Genomic DNA, 17632 nt, shown 5'->3' with positions numbered 1-17632 from the left:
AGAAACACAGTGAGGATCCTGGTGTCCATCTTGATGATCAGATCTGTGTAGTGAGCACTACATGAGACGCAGTGTTTAGTGTGCTCTGGATTACTGTAATCCATACATCCAATAATAGTCCTGATCTGTGTGTGCGTGACGGACTCTCTCTCTCCGCCCCGGAGGAAGATTCAATGCTCAGACTTTATGGAGTTCTCAGTGGTTTCATTGAAGTATATGCACTTTGTCTCGTGGTTCTGTTGAAATCAAACAGTCTCCCGGTTTCACAGACTTAAACTATTCCCGGAGTAAAATACATGTTTTTTGAGCTAGTTTAACTGAAAGCATTTCTGAAAATATGTCAGTGCCATTTTTTTTTTCTAAGGCACGTTTATAAAAGCTACTGAAGTGTCCTAATTGAACTAAGGCTTAATCCTGGTTTAATCTAAACCTTGTCTGTGAAACCAGGCCTACACTCTAAAAAATGCTGGGTTGTTTCAACCCAATGTTGGGTCAAATATGGACAAATCAAGCTTTTGGGTTAAATTTTGAAATTACATTTTTAACCCAACGTTTGGGGTTTGTCCATATTTGACCAAAAATTAGGTTGAAACAACCCAGCATTTTTTAGAGTGTAAGTCTCTTAAACTGTGTGTTTGTCTTCACACGATTAGAACAATGAAACAATGAGTCCAAATAGAAACATCACAAGTTTATTTATCAATTGCACAACTAATGAATCTAACATGAATCTAGGAGAAAAGGAGCAACTAATAATAATTTAGCCTTTTATAGTTGTATATCAAATGAATTCCCAAACCTGGAGTCGCACACTCTAAATAACCTTTAACTTTAAAACACTAAATTAACTGGTTTTATTCAGGTCAAAAATATTATTTAATGGCCGAATTAAAGTTAATATATGCATTTAAAGGCTACTAACAAAGTTATGATTTCGCCTCCTATCGCAATGGCATTTGATTGAATGTCTTAATTAGGGAAAGAAGATTAAATTAAGACGGAAACGTGTCACCTGTGCTGAGACGAGCAGAGACGCATAAAAGTGCTCCGGCGATTAACAGCGTCACTTCCGGTTCTGTGAATGCGGCTTGAACAGCATCAATCATGAAAACATCATCTGACAAGAGTTTGAAATCCTTGAAGAAGTCCATTAAACCCGGCAGGACACGCAAGCAGAGCATCAGGACATATTCTGCCCACATCTACAAGATTGAGAAGGTGTGTTAAAGCAACAACAAAGAAGTTTAATAGTAGCCTAGCTAAATAGTTTTTTTTTTCATCATAAAATGAACTAGCAATGAGCAATATTTGTTACAGTATTATCCTTTGTTAATGTTAGTTAATAATAAATACAACTGTTCATGTTGGTTTGCAGTGCATTAACTAATGCTATATACAACCTTTGATTTTAATGACGGTTTAGTAAATGTTGAAATTATTAACTAAGATTGATAAATGCTGATGTAGCATAGCTATTGTTCATTCTTAATTCATGCTAACTAAGGTAGTCAACTACAAAATAACATTTATCTTTTAATGTTGCTTTTTATTATTATTATTATTTGAATAATTCATGCAACAGAGCCTCAAGTTTTTTTTTTTTTTTTTTTTTTTTTTTTTTGCGAGAATTTTAAAGTGACTTATTTTTTTTTATTTTTTAGGAGCGGTCTGTTGACGTGAGTGACGCCATCTCTCTGATGGGACGCCGGCCAGATGTGCACGCGCTGGTGGGCACCGAGGCCGCGCGCCTCTCCAAGTTCAACCGGAGGCGCGTGATCACGCAGCGAGAGATACACACCGCCGTGCACGCGCACCGGGGCAAACCGTCTGCGTGACCGCTGGAGATCAATGATGATGATACACTTTTAGACTTATAAATTAATAAAGAAGCTTCGTTTTTAAAAAACCTCTTTACACTGACATTTTGTGCGGTTACATTACACTTTCACTTTGTGGTTCAAACTTTTTGGAGCCAGGGACCCCTAAATAGGGAATAATTTTCCAGGGATCCCTATAATATTTATAACCGTTAATGATTTCAGGGTGGGGAGGGAAGGACATAATATGCTTGTTTTATTGGTGCAAACAGTCCCTGTTGTATTTTGCACTTTTGTAATACTGCACAATTGTATTATATTTACTGTATTTTATGGAAAGTTGCACAAGGTCAAACTTGCTTTGAGAGCGGTAAAGTTGCATTTATTACATTCAGAAATTATGTAATAGTTTATTATAAATAACACCTAAATGTGGTGTTAAGCACTATAAACATTACCCTCACTCCAGATACTTTGAATTCATTCAGAACAGAGCAAAATTGAAATGTAGCCTATAGGCAAGTATAGACTAGAAATAAGTTAGTGACATTCATTACAAATTAAATGCAACTTTAATTTGCAATGCAACCGGTAGCATAGTTGGCTACAATTTGAAATACACAATGTTTCCAACCTTTTCTTAAAAAGCGTTTATTTAGAATGAAGGGTGTGAATTTTCACATGTACATGAGCCATTGCTATTTTTCTTTCCCATTTTCTCTAATGGCAAAAGACAAATCTGTAAAACGGTTCAATGGCGACAATCGTCACTTGGTGGCGCTGTAACATCGGCGATGACGTCATTTAAACAGTCTGTTTGGTGATATAAATTATTAATGAACTGGCACTAGCCTAAAGGAAAAGCGTCCTGTTCATGTCTAAATCGTTTAGGCCAAAATAATTTGCATATTTGAAACATGTGACTTGCCCCCACCCTGACATATCAGAAAGAGCTTTATTGCCAAGTGTGCTTTTATTTCATATTTTATTTATAAATATATTTTTAATGAAAAATACTCTTGCCCTGACAACATAGTTCAACCTTTCAGATAAAATAACAGTAAAAAGAAGAGGTGTTTGTATCCGCAAATTAATGTTTGTGTTATTGGACTTTTTGACTCTAATCAGATCAAATTAAAATCTGATCAAATTAGTCAAATTGAAGTCTTGGTTACATGTTTCACAGCAATATAATGACAACAGATTATTATAGGCTACCTATATATCTATAAAGACACGATATTTACAGTAGGCCTATAGAAGAATGCACAAAATTATACATTAATAGACTAGCCTACATTTTGTGTTTAAGTGCATTATCAGTCCGTGTCATCTAGCCTAAGTGTCAATAAACCGACATGTGAAGGACAAAAAGCAATTAGGCCTTAATAGACGATGTTTTACCAGGTACAGGCTGAACAAACGCTTTTAAATCTGACACTAAATGTGATCCTCCGACGTTCATTCCCTTTTATAAACCTGACCATTAAACCGTTTGACAATCACCCTTCCAACAACACTGAGTGGAGGTGTGACTCGAGCGTTGACTGGCGCACGTGTCAGCCAATCAGACGCCCGCGCTGCGGACTGGGCGGGAATAACGGTCTTTTTCTCGCCAATGAAAACGCCCCGACGAAGCCTCCGTCCAATGAGAAGCGAGCAGTCAGCTGACGCCGTTTCACATCTATTGTACACAAGCCTCGAGCCCGAGACAGACGCGAATCACTGTGAATCCAGAACTCATGTGAATTCATCCCTCATTTACTAACGGACCTCTTCACAAAGGTATGTCGCGTGTTATTGACCATTTCGCTTCTGAAAAGGGCTGTAAACGCCTCGCGTGACTCAAAAGTGTAAATACCAGCTGCGCATTGGAGATCACATGCTTATTAGTTAAGGCAAATGCGTTAATTAGCTTTGCAATCAAATCTCTAGGACGCATAAGTTATGTGCATTTGGTGTTTTAATTAATTTATATCTCTGTCTGTGCAAATGAACCGGCACAGTAATACTGCCGATCAAGGAGTTAGGTTATAATGATAAAAAATCATTATATTATCCGCATGACATGCATTCTTTACAATAATAATAACAAAAATAGTGTATGCTATTATATTGTAAATAATATAATATAATAATAATAACAACAATAGTGTATGCTATTATATAAATTGTCAAATGTGAAAAATATATGTGCCTTTTTTTACACGTTTTTTAAATGCAGAATAGATGCATTTAGTTTATTGTTGTAATTTATTTAATGTTATATTAAAAGGATAATTTCTCGCCTTCATGACGTTTCAAACCCGTAGGACATTTGTTCATCTCTGGAACACAAATTAATATATTTTAATGAAATCGGAGAGCTTTCTGTAACTCCATTGCTAGCTACGGTTAGATACATTTTGTAAATAAAAGTGGTAAATTAAGTGTTATTGCGCAAACAAAGCACTCAGTCACTTCATAAAATTGAGGTTAAACCACTGGAGTCACATGGATTAACGTTACTTTATGATGTCTTTACTTGCTTTCTGTAAAAACAACGTAAACAGTTGGGAGAAAATCGGATGTGTAAGTAACAGTACATTAGATCTGTGCGTGTATTCTTAAAGGGACAGCAGCCTAATAAACTGCCATTCGTTTCATTAATGTTAATTAGGAAAAAAACACTACTTTTCACTGAATCACTTTTTTGTATCTTTATTATGAATCACTTTATATAGTCTTCACTGTATAAAATATAGTTTTTTATTATTCAGTTTCTGTCGTTTTTCTTAAGACATGTTAAATAAAACTAGGCTACCGTACCTGAGAAACTTAATAAATTGATTTATTTTCATTTTATTTACCAGTTTTATATTTTGTATCAAGGAATCGTATTTATGTGCTTAGTAGTTTTGCTTTATCACTGAAGACTGACAGTCGTGTGTGTAATGATTGCAGTCAGCTTAAAGGGCATTTGTTTTGTAAAATTGGGAAGAAAAACTAAATAAATTTCAAGGGTTACAATTAACTCTTTTAAATAAAATAAAAAAAAGTTCCCCGTCTACAACTATCTACCGCAGTTGAATATGAACAATCAAATCTTATGCATCGAATCGAAATTTGATTCAAAATCGAGAATTGATTTTTAATCGAATCCGGACCTCAAGAATCTACTTGATTTGAATCATGAGATGCCAAAAGATTCCCACCACTAGTGATTAATGACAGAATGTTCATTTTTGGGTGAACTATCCCTTTAATTCGCCTTTGGCTAAGCCACGCCCTAGAATGTAGATTGACCAATCACAGCTCCCACAGAGGGTCCGACACTTTCTCACAGCGCTCCATTGACTTTAACACATGCGTCTCATATGTTTGGTCTCGGCAGGCTATTACCGTCGTAGTTTTATCAGAAATATGGTTAAGCGTTGTGCCTGGGGCATTTGTAACACAAATACACGTTTCCCAGAGAGGTTGGAGGGGGGGGTCCGTTTTCCCCTTCCCAAAACCGAAGTCAAATCCTGACAAGTGTCGTCTTTGGATTAAACTGTGTGGACGTCCTCAGTCAGCGAAACCCCTCAAGATCAACAACACACTTTTGTGTTTTAACCTTACTGTGAAGTTATATAGTTAGACAGTTTTAGGTTATGATTTCGGTTCTCTACACTAATTGTTGATACGCTAGCACATGCTGCTAATAAATACAACTTTATACTCGCGTAGTCCGTTTGCTTTGTAATATCGATTATAGAAGTGAATAGAGACCCAGCTCTGCATGAACAGTGTTGCTCCTGATATTGTGAGTCCCAGTCTCCGTCTCCATTAGGATATGCGCTGGGTCATGTTTTGACTGTGACCGTTATGCTTTTGCCTCTATTTGGATGCCTTGTTGTTGCTTGCGTTTATGTCTTGAATAAAGCCTTCGAACGCACACTGCAGCCACTTTTGCCTACTTCTATCGGACACTTTATTTGCTGCTTTATAAAAGTTTGATAAAATGTCAGCAGGAAGAGCGTCACAGCATAAGCCATGTTGATACCAAACCAGAGCCCAGGTGAAGTTGTCGGACGTAACTAAGGGGGGCGGGGCTTAGCCAAAGGTGAATTAGCATGATGCTGTGGCAATCCTGCGTGGCGTATTATTTAAACGACAGTTGTTATGCTGTGTCTGAATGCGTGTTCTCCTGACCTCACAGATGCAGTTCATGCTGCTGTTCAGCCGGCAGGGGAAGCTCCGTCTGCAGAAGTGGTACGTCCCTCTGTCGGATAAGGAGAAGAAGAAGATCACGCGCGAGCTGGTGCAGACGGTTCTGGCCCGCAAGCCCAAGATGTGCAGCTTCCTGGAGTGGAGGGACCTGAAGATCGTGTATAAGAGGTCAGTGGAGCTGTGCGGTGTTTTATACGGTAACTGATGAAGAAACAACCCGTTTACTCAGGCAACTGTACGTAATCTTTTTCAAAAACATTCTTTCCCATGATTCACTGCACTCGAATTCACCTTCCTTTAGCGTTGTGACGAATAAAGTTAAAGACACACTGCGGAACTTTTGGCCACTAGGGGCGCTAGCCCTGTAACTTTCAGGTCGAGCGCCCCTAGTGGCCACAAGCGCCGCAGCACTGTCGCAAAAGTCAAGAAGACATCCACGATCCCTCTCGCGTTTTCTCTTTTTTTGCCTCATCAGAAGCAGATTTAAACTTTGTCCTTGCCTCAGACATGGCCAGAAGTCGAGCAGCCGGAGAAATAGTAGCGAAAGCGTTAGCTCCTTGAGCATATCAGAGCTTGAGGTCACGTGACGGTCGTAAAGTGATTCGTTTCAACTCTTGCTTCAACTCTTTCGGTCACAAAGTCCGCGGTGTGCCTTTAAAGTAGTTTCTAAAGTAGTTTCAAAGACATTGCAAAATAATAATCAACTAGACACCAATCGCTGACTCAAACGTGCAGCTAAATAAACAGGTCATGTGACTATTCAGCATTATAAACAGGTCATGTGACTATTCAGCATTATAAAGAGGTCATGTGACTTCAGCATAATAAACGGGTCATATTTATATTCAGCATTACAAAGAGGTCATGGCTCATGTGACTATTCAGCATATTACGGCTTGAAACATTTTATTTTAGAAATATTTCAAACAGTAATATAATAGGCATCTTCTGTACCTATTATGATTTTTATTAATATTTTGAAAGTTTTAAATGTAGGTTTTTTTTGTGAATTTTTTAGTAATTTATTTTTGTAATGTTTATTAGTTTTTGTTAAATGGGTCTATAGTTTTATTTTATTTTAGTGCTGTCAAATCGATTAGTCGCGTGTATAAAAGTTTGTAAATGCATATGTATGGATTTATATATATATATAAACACACACACACACACACATATATTTACAAACTTTTATATTACATGCGATTAATCGATTTGACAGCACTATTTTATTCATTTTAGGACTTGAACTTAAACTAAATGAAAATGAGATGTTACTACTGTTCTAAAATAACTTTACTTTTGTGTATTTTGTGTAGTTTATTTCAGTGAACGTTTACGGTAACGCTACAATAAGGCTCATCTGGAAACATTAGTTAACTGCATTAGTTAAGATGAAAAGAACTTCTAAAGCATTGGTTAATCTTTATTATTGTTAAATTGAACATTTACTAATACATTATTAACATATGTTGATATTATGAATGGCCCTGAGCAGACATGAACTAACAATGTTGTGTTTGTATTAGCTAATGTTAAAGGAGAACTCCGGTCAATTTTAACATTGAGCTCAATTTTTAGTAAATTTGGAGTGCTGTCAATACAGAGAACAACGACAAAAATCGGTGTTGCCTACACCGTGTTATCCTATTTTTAAAATTTACACCCTATTGACTTGAATGGGGCAAGTTTTAAACTTAACCAGTTCTTAGTCTTATCATCCTTGATGTGTCATTACAAGTGCCCAGCCATGTTGAGTGATTCCTTCAGAGTGAACACGAGTGAATCTGACTGCAGTAGATGTGAAAGATATGAATAAAAATGATGTTATATCAGCCAGCGCACAGACCTGTATTTACTTCCTGTTTTCGGTCGAAGTCCAAAGTAGTCGATTCTCAGTTCACGCGCATAGGTTTAATTACTATGATCACGCGCGTGAACTCGACAATCGACTACTTTGGACTTCCACCGAAAACAGGAACTAAATACAGGTCTGTGCGCTGGCTGATATAACATCATTTTTATTCATATCTTTCACATCTACTGCAGTCAGATTCACTCGTGTTCACTCTGAAGGAATCACTCAACATGGCTGGGCACTTGTAATGACACATCAAGGATGTTAAGAGGATAAAAGCAGGTTTAAAACTTGCCCCATTCAAGTCAATAGGGTGCACATTTTAAAAATAGGATATAACGGTGTAGGCAACACCGATTTTTGTCGTTGTTCTCTGTATTGACAGCACTCCAAATTTACTAAAAATTGAGCTCAATGTTAAAATTGACCGGAGTTCTCCTTTAACAAAGATGAATAACAGAAGTATTGCTCATTGTTAGTTAATTTTAGTTAATGCATTAATGTTAACTAGTGTGACCTTGTTGTAAAGTCTTACCATGCTTATTTTATTTCAAGTAACAAAGTTTTATTTATTTTTTATGGTTTTAGTGTCAGTTTTAGTTAAAGACAATCATCCTGTGGAGTTCAAGCTTTAGTGTATATTGAGAGAGTTTGAGATTTTAAAAGTCTTCGTGTGTGTGTGTGTGTGTGTTACTTAGAAAGAGGTTAATGAAAAACTTCTTGTGTACTAATGTAACCCTGCTGTGGGAAAAACTCCTTCCTGAATGTCTTTAAATATTAGCTCAAGTTTTGCTTCAGGTCAAGTCGAGCTTGTCACGTGATTGGTGGGATTTGCTCATGATGACATTAGCTGAGTGTTTTCAGTATGAAAGTCAACATGAAGTTGTATTTGCAGCCCATTTTTTTTATGTTCAGAGTAGAATTTTATATGCAATGAGAAAAACATATATATTGTTTTTGTCTGGAATTACATCCACAGATTAAATATTCACAGTAAGAGAAGGAACCCGTTTTAAAAAAGTAAGTAAAGTGACGTTGACAACTTTGATGACAAGTTATTAAAATATGCACATACACAGAGCTTGTTTACAGGCACACAATAATAAACGAGGATGGTAATTAGTTTATGAATCTGATGTTTCCCGTCTCTGGAACGAGTTCTTCATGTAGTTTGAGTTGCTGTGTCCTGCACACGATCACATGTTCTCCTCCTCCGGAGGAAAGCCGAGATGAGGGTGTTTCCATGGCAGCGGAAATGGGGGGGGGGGGGGTACACACACACTGACACACACACACTGACACACACACACTCCGTGAAATGGACTCCCAAACATCCCACCTGTACCGGCACTGCAGTGTCTGATATTGATATACTATTTATTTCATTTCATTTTTGCCTTTCCTATAGAAAATGTGAATGTTTTCCCATGTAAACTTCCCACTACATGCATTAGGCCCCGATCACACCGAACGCGTTTTTCAGGTTCGAAAACGCGAGGTGACAGCACTGCCTTTTTTAGCCCCGATCACATTTTTTATGTTGCTAGGTAACCACCGAAACACCTGTCCTGTCAGTCAAGTAAATGTCATATTAGTAACTTTATTTAAGTTTTAAGCTCCTGCTAACCCGCGACCGCACCACAAGTTTATCCTCCATCATTGCAGTCTCCCGTTGTAGTGATCGTCCGAAGGCCCGCCTCTCCATTAATTTGATTGGACAGTGGAAATAAAACTCGATGACGTCGGGCGCTAGGGTGTTGTGAGTGGTTGATAGGGAGCTGCAGGTAATATAAGGTGAACGCTCGCGGGTGAAAACGTAAAAATATTTTATCAGATGTGCCTTTCGTTTACACGGCGACGGCGTTTTTGGGGCTTAAAAACGCAAAAAAGTGAAACCACCCTCCAGAGTGGAAATCTTAAAAACGCTCCACCGTCGCGTTCCCGTCTAAAAACGCAAAAGTCTGCTAGACAGTGAAGGCGCCGCGTACGCGTTTACGTCACAGGCATGCGCCAGTACAGGAACATAACAAAACATTATCAAACTAAAATATAGCATTCATTTCATTGACAAAAAAAAAAAAAAAAAAATCTGTCATTTTTTAGCGACACGTAAAGAGCACAGAGGATTAAAGCAGCGGCTTTACCGTATTTAACATGAAAAACTGTGTCAGCGTCTCTTTCACTGTCAGTGCTTCGCATTGCCACCTAGCCGTCTGGAGTGCACACTACATCCAATCTCACACACTTTTGCATCACCATATGCACGCAGACCCCCCCCCCCCCCCCATAACGCTCGTCTAAACGCATAAAAAAAGTGATAACGCAACGCCACTTTTGCGTTTTCTCTTCAGATCGTTTCCATGTAAACATAGCCTAAGTGTCCCCTAGAATGTGTCTGTGAAGTTTCAGCTCAAAATACCCCACACAGCATTTACCAGACCATGTTGGAAATGCATTTTTAAGTGGAAGGAAAGACACTGTTTTCATGCATGTATCTTTAAATGCAAATGAGCTGTTGCTCCGCCCCCTTTCCAGAAGAGGGCGGAGTCTTTACAGCTCGTGCCTCAGATACTCTGACAAAAACTAAAACATCTGTTGTCAAATACACACAAAGCTCGCATAAACACAGTCGGTTATATCTATATGAAACCACATATGTGACCCTGGACCACAAAACCAGTCACACTGATTTTATAATAAATAATCTTTCCATTGATGTATGGTTTATGATATGACAATATTTGGTCGAGACACAACTATTGAAAATCTGGAATCTGAGGAGCAAAAAAATGTAAACATTGAGAAAATCTCCTTTAAAGTTGTGCATTTATGTTCACGATTGTGCTGCACTCACTCACAAAAATACATGTTTTATATATTTACAGTAGGAGATTTACTAAATATCTTCATGGAACAAGATCTTAATATCCTCATGATTTTTGGCATAAAAGAAAAATGGATAATTTTGACCCATACAATGTTAGTTGCTATCGCCACAGATATACCCGTGCGGCTCCAGACTGGGTTTGTGATCCAGGGTCACATATTAGATGTGTGTATTAAAGTGACAGCAGCGTAATATACAGCACTTACTGCTATGAATGCTGTTAATATGAATCAAACAACAAAAGAAAATCAGAAAATCACTCACTGCTCTCGACTGAATAACTTTAACAGCTTTAATAAGAATACATTTGTTATTTAATATGCTGTGGCGAGGAGATACACATGACACTGTGTAGAGCGCACTGAGGGGCGGAGCTATGCTAATAGGGCGGAGTCTGTCAGCAGTTGTGGGCGGAGCTTAAGGACATGTGAGGTCCCATTGGAGCAGCTCATTTTGAGACAGTTTCAGATTTATGGGGAAAATAACAAGTGGAGTGGATCTTTACCATAGTATGGTGGTTGTGGTCACATAAATATGTAAAAAAATATATAAAAATGAATTTTGGATAATAGATCACCTTTAATACTTGGTGTTTAACCGCATTATTCTGTGTGTTTGCTCTGGATTGTGTGTGTATGAGTGTTTCGGCTTCTGACAACAAGAGGAATACAAATATGAACTTTGGCACAGTTGATGTATCGCGTATGATGTTGATATTGTGTGTTTATGGTGTGTCTGGAATGACTGGGAGTATCCGTGTGTTATTTGTATTCAGAAGCACGAGTGAATGTAAAATATGCGGCCACACAATTCCTCGCTGTGTCTTCTGTTCACAATCACACATGATCCACAGGAGGACATGTGCCGTATTATTGATCCATAAATCTAATTATTATGGCTACAGATCAACACAAACCCAAAGGCTGTTTCCTTGAAGAAAGCACTTTGCATTTTTAGAGGGAATGATTTTTACATTGGGTCGTCCCTGTATATATACAGATAAACACTTCTGGGTCAGAACGATTAACAAACGCTGAATCATGCCTTAAAAAAGAGCGACTGAGCACTTTTATTTAATATTGTGCATGCGATGGAAAGGTCATGGGTTCAGGTCCCGGATGAAACGTAAACTTTGAGTACAATTTAAGTTGCTTTAGATGAAAACATCTGCAAAATGCATAAATTAATTGTTTTTTATTTGATGTAAAATCTTATTTTTTTTTTACTACTTCACTTGATTTGCATATATTTGTATTGTATTTGAATTCATTCTCTCCATTTGCATATTTGTTATTTTATTACTTGTTCTCTCCATTTGCATTTTTTTCTCTACTTTCACTACTTTTTAATTATTATTTATACATTTTTCATTCTATTTGCATATATTTTATTATTTTTAGTACGTAAACAACTATTAGCATTTTTTATTATTTTATTACTTAAGCATCTATTTGCATATTTTATTACTTAAGCTTCTATTTGCATATTTTATGACTTAAGCATATGATTTGCATATTTTATTACTTAAGCTTCCATTTGCATATCTTTATATAATGAAATTACTTTTCTTTTCATTTGCTCATTTGTTATTTTATTACTTTCACTCATTTTGTCTTTTATTTTATTTTATTCACTCCATTTGCATATTTAGTTTATATTTAACTTGATTTGCATATTTTTTATTGTATTTGATTTAATTGTATTACTTGTTCACTCCATTTGTATTTTTTTGTTATTTTTTACTTTAAATGTAAAAGTTCTTTTTGTTACTTGTTCACTTGATTTGCATGTTTTGTTGTATTTTATGTGATTACGTTCACTACTTTTGATTTTTTTATTATATTACTTGTTCATTCTGTGCATATTATTATTTATTTATTCTCACCGTTTGCATATGTTTTATTTAATTATTAATGAGCTTTTTTATTGTATATCACCCATTGTGTTTGCCAGTGTGTGCAGATAGACACCGTTGTGCTGAGATGCAGTTATTTGTCCTGCCAGTAAAACACACTGAGCTGGAAGAACGAGGTCTAGACGGATGAGCAGTGATAATGAACATGACCTTGTGTGTGTTGTCTACATCAGTTCCTCTGCTTCTGCTCCGTGTGATCGGGCTTTGGTTCGCTTCCAGATTCATTCCCCTCTGACCTCTGACCTCTGACCCCAACCGCCCGCTCTCAACAGCCAGACTATCTGTCTCTGTACAGATCTCATCCAAACTGAGCATTAGCATTGCTAAGCTGTGTGTGTGTGTGTGTGTTTGTGTGTGCGCCAAAATGAGACATACACTCTTAAAATGACACGTTCCTTCCTGATTGGCTAGTTTGTGATTTTCAGTCCGTGCACAAGTTTTTATATTAGTTTGTGTGGAAACAAAGTTTTTTTTTGCAGGTTACCAATGATGATTTGAGGAATAACTAGATATGCACGACATATCGTCCGATACCAATATGGTGACCGATATATGCAGAGGTGGAAGTAACGAATTACAACTACTCACGTTACTGTAATTAAAGGGCACCTATTATGGAATTTTGAAATGTACCTTTCATGTAGTGTGTAACATAGATCTAAGTGAACAAAAACATCCTGCAAAGTTTGAAATATGAAAGTGCACCGTATATAAAGTTATTGTCTTTCAAAAGTAAGAGTCGACTCTGAGTCATTTTTATGAATCGTTAGAAGACCGAAGCTTTTTCTCTGACTAGATGACGTCAACTTGTCAAGTTATTTGAATACGATACGCCCACTTATTGCGCTCCAAGGCCAGCAGGGAAACATCAGGGCGACGAGACGCTGTGTTCTGAAGTGCGACTCAAAAGCAAACTTTTTTCATCTGCCCAAGGAGGAGCATTTGAAGACTAAGTGGCTACAATTCACTATACCACAGAAGTATAGTCCGAGCCTTGTGCTTTGTTCGCGCCATTTTGAAGACGATTGCTTTTTAAATGCAATCAAACTTGGATTCGCGAGCCGGCTGATATTGAAGGAAGGTTCAGTTCCAAGTGTATTTGCATCAGCTTCCTCCTCCGTATCACAACCTGTAAGTGTTATTAATAATTGTTGCTTTTATGTTTTATGTAGCATGCTTAATAATTATTTTGTTTGTTGAGTAAGCACCGTTTAGCTTCTAGGTCTTCAATGGCAATTGTATTGAGATATGTGAAGTGTTTGTCGTTGTTTTCGGAGTTGTCTAAAGAATAGAGTAATACCTCGTAGTAACGTAACTGCATTTTTTTTGTTTTTTGTAAAAACGTTATGTTTATGCATCGGGCTAACGCAAACAAAGACTGATTGTGCTTTTACAATATGAACTCTGGGCTATGCTCGCTAACATAACATTCAATTATTAGGGCCCAAGCCTTGAAAAGGCGAAGGCCCTATTGTTTTCCTTCGGATTATTCTTCTTTATTATTATTATTATTTATTATTTATTATTATTATTATATTACTACCTTTTGGGCACTTTTGGGGGCCTTAACGTGCTCAAAAACTCTTGAAACTTTGCACAAATGTCAGAACCCGCGGCCATTAGAGCTGGACTGAAGCTGGTACCCGGGCGTGGCAGGAGGGCTCGACAGCGCCCCCTGGAACGCGGTCCGAAAACTTGGTCCATAAATCAAACACGCTTGCGTGGAATAATATGAAACTCGGTACACTTATAGATCTCATCGGTTCATATATCCTTCGTGCTCTGACTTTTTACCCCAGCCCAACAGGAAGTCGGCTATTTGGCGTAGTTTAAAAAACACATGCAATGGAATTTAAAATACTCCTCCTAGACGATTCAACCAATCACCACGAAACTCGGTGTGCATGAAGTCAAGACATGGAGGATGAAAAATTGCCAGGGGATTTTTGATATCTCGAACGCTTTGGCCGTGGCGAGGAAACAAATTTATGGCGAATATTGGAAACAGGAAGTGTGTTATAACATCCTCATACATTAATTGATCTTGATGAAACTTCAGCAGTGTGTTCGCTGTAAGAGGCCGATCACATGGATGTGACTATTGTGAGTCAAAGTTATAGCGCCACCAACTGGCAGCAGGAAGTGTGTCACTTTCAAAATGCTTTGAATTCACCCTCTTATTTTTACCCGATTTGCTTCAAACTTTATGTGTATAATGTAAACACACGGCAGATGTAGACATGTGAAAGAATTATTGATATCTTAAATACTGTTGCCATGGCAACGCTTTAAACTTTTATATTCTTTTTGGGTGCATTTGAGGCTCTTAACATGCTTCAAATTGCATGAAACACAGACAGCCCCCCCCCTTTTCTGTGTGTGTTTGGAGGGGAGCAGAAAGACTCACACTGATGCAAGCTCTAAAGCAGACTTCTTCTCGACAGTCAAAGCGGGGTTACGTTATTGCCCGTCGTGCACAGGAACCCGAAAGGCAACGGGGTGGCGGCTTTTTATATATATATATATATATATATATATATATATATATATATATATATATATATATATATAAATAAATATAGCTGCAAGCAGCGATGGAGGGCCCAAGCCGGTGGCAGCGCCAGCCCGGTGCCTTTAGTGTAACTAAAGGCACCAGGGTGGCGGTGCCACCGGCTTGGGCCCGTAATCGCTGCTTGCAGCTATATTTTATCTTATTTTTAGTTTTTTACTACAAACTACAAAGTGGACTATAATCATTATTATAACACGATTTAATTGATAAAAGCATCATTGTACTCCGTGTTAAACAATAAGTATTATCTCTGTAAACACTGCTGGGTCATCTGACCAATCACAGATTAGCGTCGTGCAAAGGAGGGGTTTGGAAAACGAGTCGTTGAACGAATCATTTGGGAGTCGGTGAGCAAATCAGGTGAAAATAAATGCATATTATACGAAAACAAAAGTGTTTTTTGACATTGCATGCACGTAAAACTGTTGTTGGGGACTCCCTACAACATTAGGAACATTTTAAATGTCATAATAGGTGCCCTTTAAGTAGTTTTTTCAGGTACTTGTACTTTTTTGAGTATATTTAGTAAATCTGTAATTTGACTTGTACTCAAGTAGATATTAAGCTAAGTAATCTACTTCGCTACTTGTAAAATCATATTTCGTTACGGAGTACAATATGAATTTATATTCAAATCTTTGACCGGCATTTCGGTAGCCAATAAAAATATCTGATCGTAAAAGGACCAATAAAAACCCTGATATTTGGACTGAAAAAAGCCGCCGCAGTCGGAGGTTTTTAAGAGCTGATCATAAGTGAAGAAGGGAAGGAGCTCAGAGTGATTAATGGCTGGACTGAAAGTTTGGAGAAACAACAAACTACATAGTAGTGTTGTCAAAATATCTATATTTTGATACATTTCGATACTGAAATATCTGACAATACTCATTTTCTGAAGTATATAGGCTACACCGATACCAGCTGCGCGTTCTCATTCTCTCATCTCTCCGACAGCGAGTTTGACACCCTCAGCGCAGGATTGCAGGTATTGCGCATTATTTTATTCCTGCAGGTTTCTATGGCATATTTTAATGGCTAATGTCACGAGCGCAATATTGTAACGCGAGGGCACATTCATGTAATCTCAGAAAACTGGACGCGAGCTCTCAAATATAGGCCTACGAATAAACTGGACTCAGATATTGAGTGTGCGCTCTCGGACTGTGTCGTGTCATGTGTAATCACAAATCTCGCCAAATGGTTCTCACTTTAGACTCAAATGACGCCCAGCTCCAATCTCTACATGCTCTTGAATTAAACGTTGTCAAAAGTTGTGAAAATGCTACAGAAAATCATATTGCCTGTAAGTGAAATGCACCAGGAAAACTTTCAACAATCAAAGGTGGATCTTTAATTTTTTTACAATGTAAATTTGTCTGTCTAACTGCATTACTACATTGTACATATTGAACTTAGAAATTCCAGTATCATGACCACTAATGTCTTTCGTCAATAAGGTAAAAATGTGTTAATAGTAGCTATTTTCTACATAAATCTATGATTTGATTGAATATTTATTGGTAATACATCAACTATCGCCAGCTAAAAAGTAACTAGTAACTAGTACTCTGAGTAGTTTTTGAGAAGAGTAATTTGTACTTTTACTTAAGTACTTTTTTGACACCAGTACTTTTACTTGTAATTGAGTATTATTTCAGCAATGTAACGGCACTTGTACTTGAGTACAGATTTTCAGTACTCTTTCCACCTCTGGATATATGTTAATTTTTTATGTTATCGGCCTGATAAGAAAATTTGTCCAATATATTAAAGCCGATAAATAATGTATTATTTTCTTCATCAGAGACACTTCAGATGCGCACTGTTCAACATGATGGTTTTGAATTGCTTGAAATATGATTGGAGTCGCAAGGAAAATACAGTAAAGTCTGTCATATCGGCTACATAAAATGATTACGAGAACATCATAATTGTGTGTTTGGGACATGGCTTTTAATTGTGAGACTTTTGTTCTTGTTATCAGGCTCTTAAAAATTTGGATTTAGATTTATCGGCCAATATATCGGTTATCGGCTTTCAAATATCTAGAATTATCGGTTAACGGTATCGGCCAAAATGTTCATATCTGTGCATCCCAATAACTAGATGTCCGCTGGTTTTGACAAACGTTCATGAGTTTTGAGGCTTCGAATTTTTTAAAAATGTTTGTGGTTTTTCAACTAAAAACAGAAAACTTAATGCATTTTGGCCCTTAATTTACACAACAATGAGGTTTCGAGGGCCTGAACTGGTTTCAAAGTGTATGTTTTTGAAGAAGATACAGTTATCATCTGTGTAAACCACAAAAACATGAATGTGTGTAAACTGTGAGCTCAAGCGCGTGCGTATTATGTGTTCGCATGGGTTTTCTTTACAATATGGCGGCAGAATGCAG

At 37.3% G+C, this 17632-nt stretch overlaps 3 protein-coding genes across 8 annotated transcripts in view; 2 read left to right on the top strand and 1 right to left on the bottom strand.

Moving 5' to 3' along the window:
* Nucleotides 1–206, bottom strand: part of rs1b (retinoschisin 1b) — a 12740-nt gene extending 12534 nt beyond the window's left edge. Inside the window, exon 1 of the mRNA XM_079588449.1 lies at nucleotides 1–206. This exon is cut by the window's left edge and continues 17 nt beyond it. Within this exon, the coding sequence (XP_079444575.1) occupies nucleotides 1–104 (104 nt within the window). The 5' untranslated portion in view covers nucleotides 105–206.
* Nucleotides 207–1065: 859 nt separating this feature from the next.
* LOC306986099 (uncharacterized protein) lies at nucleotides 1066–2539 on the top strand. The gene is made up of 2 exons (XM_079588986.1): nucleotides 1066–1218; nucleotides 1662–2539. Exons 1-2 carry the CDS (start codon nucleotides 1105–1107, stop codon nucleotides 1833–1835), a joined length of 288 nt encoding a protein of 95 aa, XP_079445112.1. The 5' UTR covers nucleotides 1066–1104; the 3' UTR covers nucleotides 1836–2539.
* Nucleotides 2540–3464: 925 nt separating this feature from the next.
* The window catches only part of LOC306985530 (AP-1 complex subunit sigma-2), a 40524-nt gene continuing 26356 nt past the window's right edge, over nucleotides 3465–17632 (top strand). For 3 of the 6 annotated variants that reach the window (XM_079587887.1, XM_079587884.1, XM_079587885.1), the window contains exons 1-2: nucleotides 3494–3602; nucleotides 5998–6176. In XM_079587887.1, coding sequence (XP_079444013.1) covers nucleotides 5998–6176 — 179 coding nt within the window. In that variant the 5' untranslated portion in view covers nucleotides 3494–3602. Of the gene's footprint in view, nucleotides 3603–5997; nucleotides 6177–17632 lie in introns of all 6 variants that reach the window. The other 3 variants (XM_079587886.1, XM_079587883.1, XM_079587888.1) reach the window with 2 other exon arrangements.

Source organism: Phoxinus phoxinus (assembly GCF_949152265.1).
Source record: "Phoxinus phoxinus genome assembly, chromosome: 18".
Classification (NCBI taxonomy): Eukaryota; Metazoa; Chordata; class Actinopteri; order Cypriniformes; family Leuciscidae; genus Phoxinus; species Phoxinus phoxinus.
This window is presented reverse-complemented; position numbering and strand designations above follow the sequence as displayed.

What these genes read in the sequence shown, in the direction of transcription:
- LOC306986099 (XM_079588986.1), top strand. Translation starts at nt 1,105, where the DNA reads ATGAAAACATCATCTGACAAGAGTTTGAAATCCTTGAAGAAGTCCATT. An exon ending in ACATCTACAAGATTGAGAAG is followed by an intron (nt 1,219 to 1,661) that starts GTGTGTTAAAGC and finishes TTTATTTTTTAG; the next exon opens with GAGCGGTCTGTTGACGTGAG.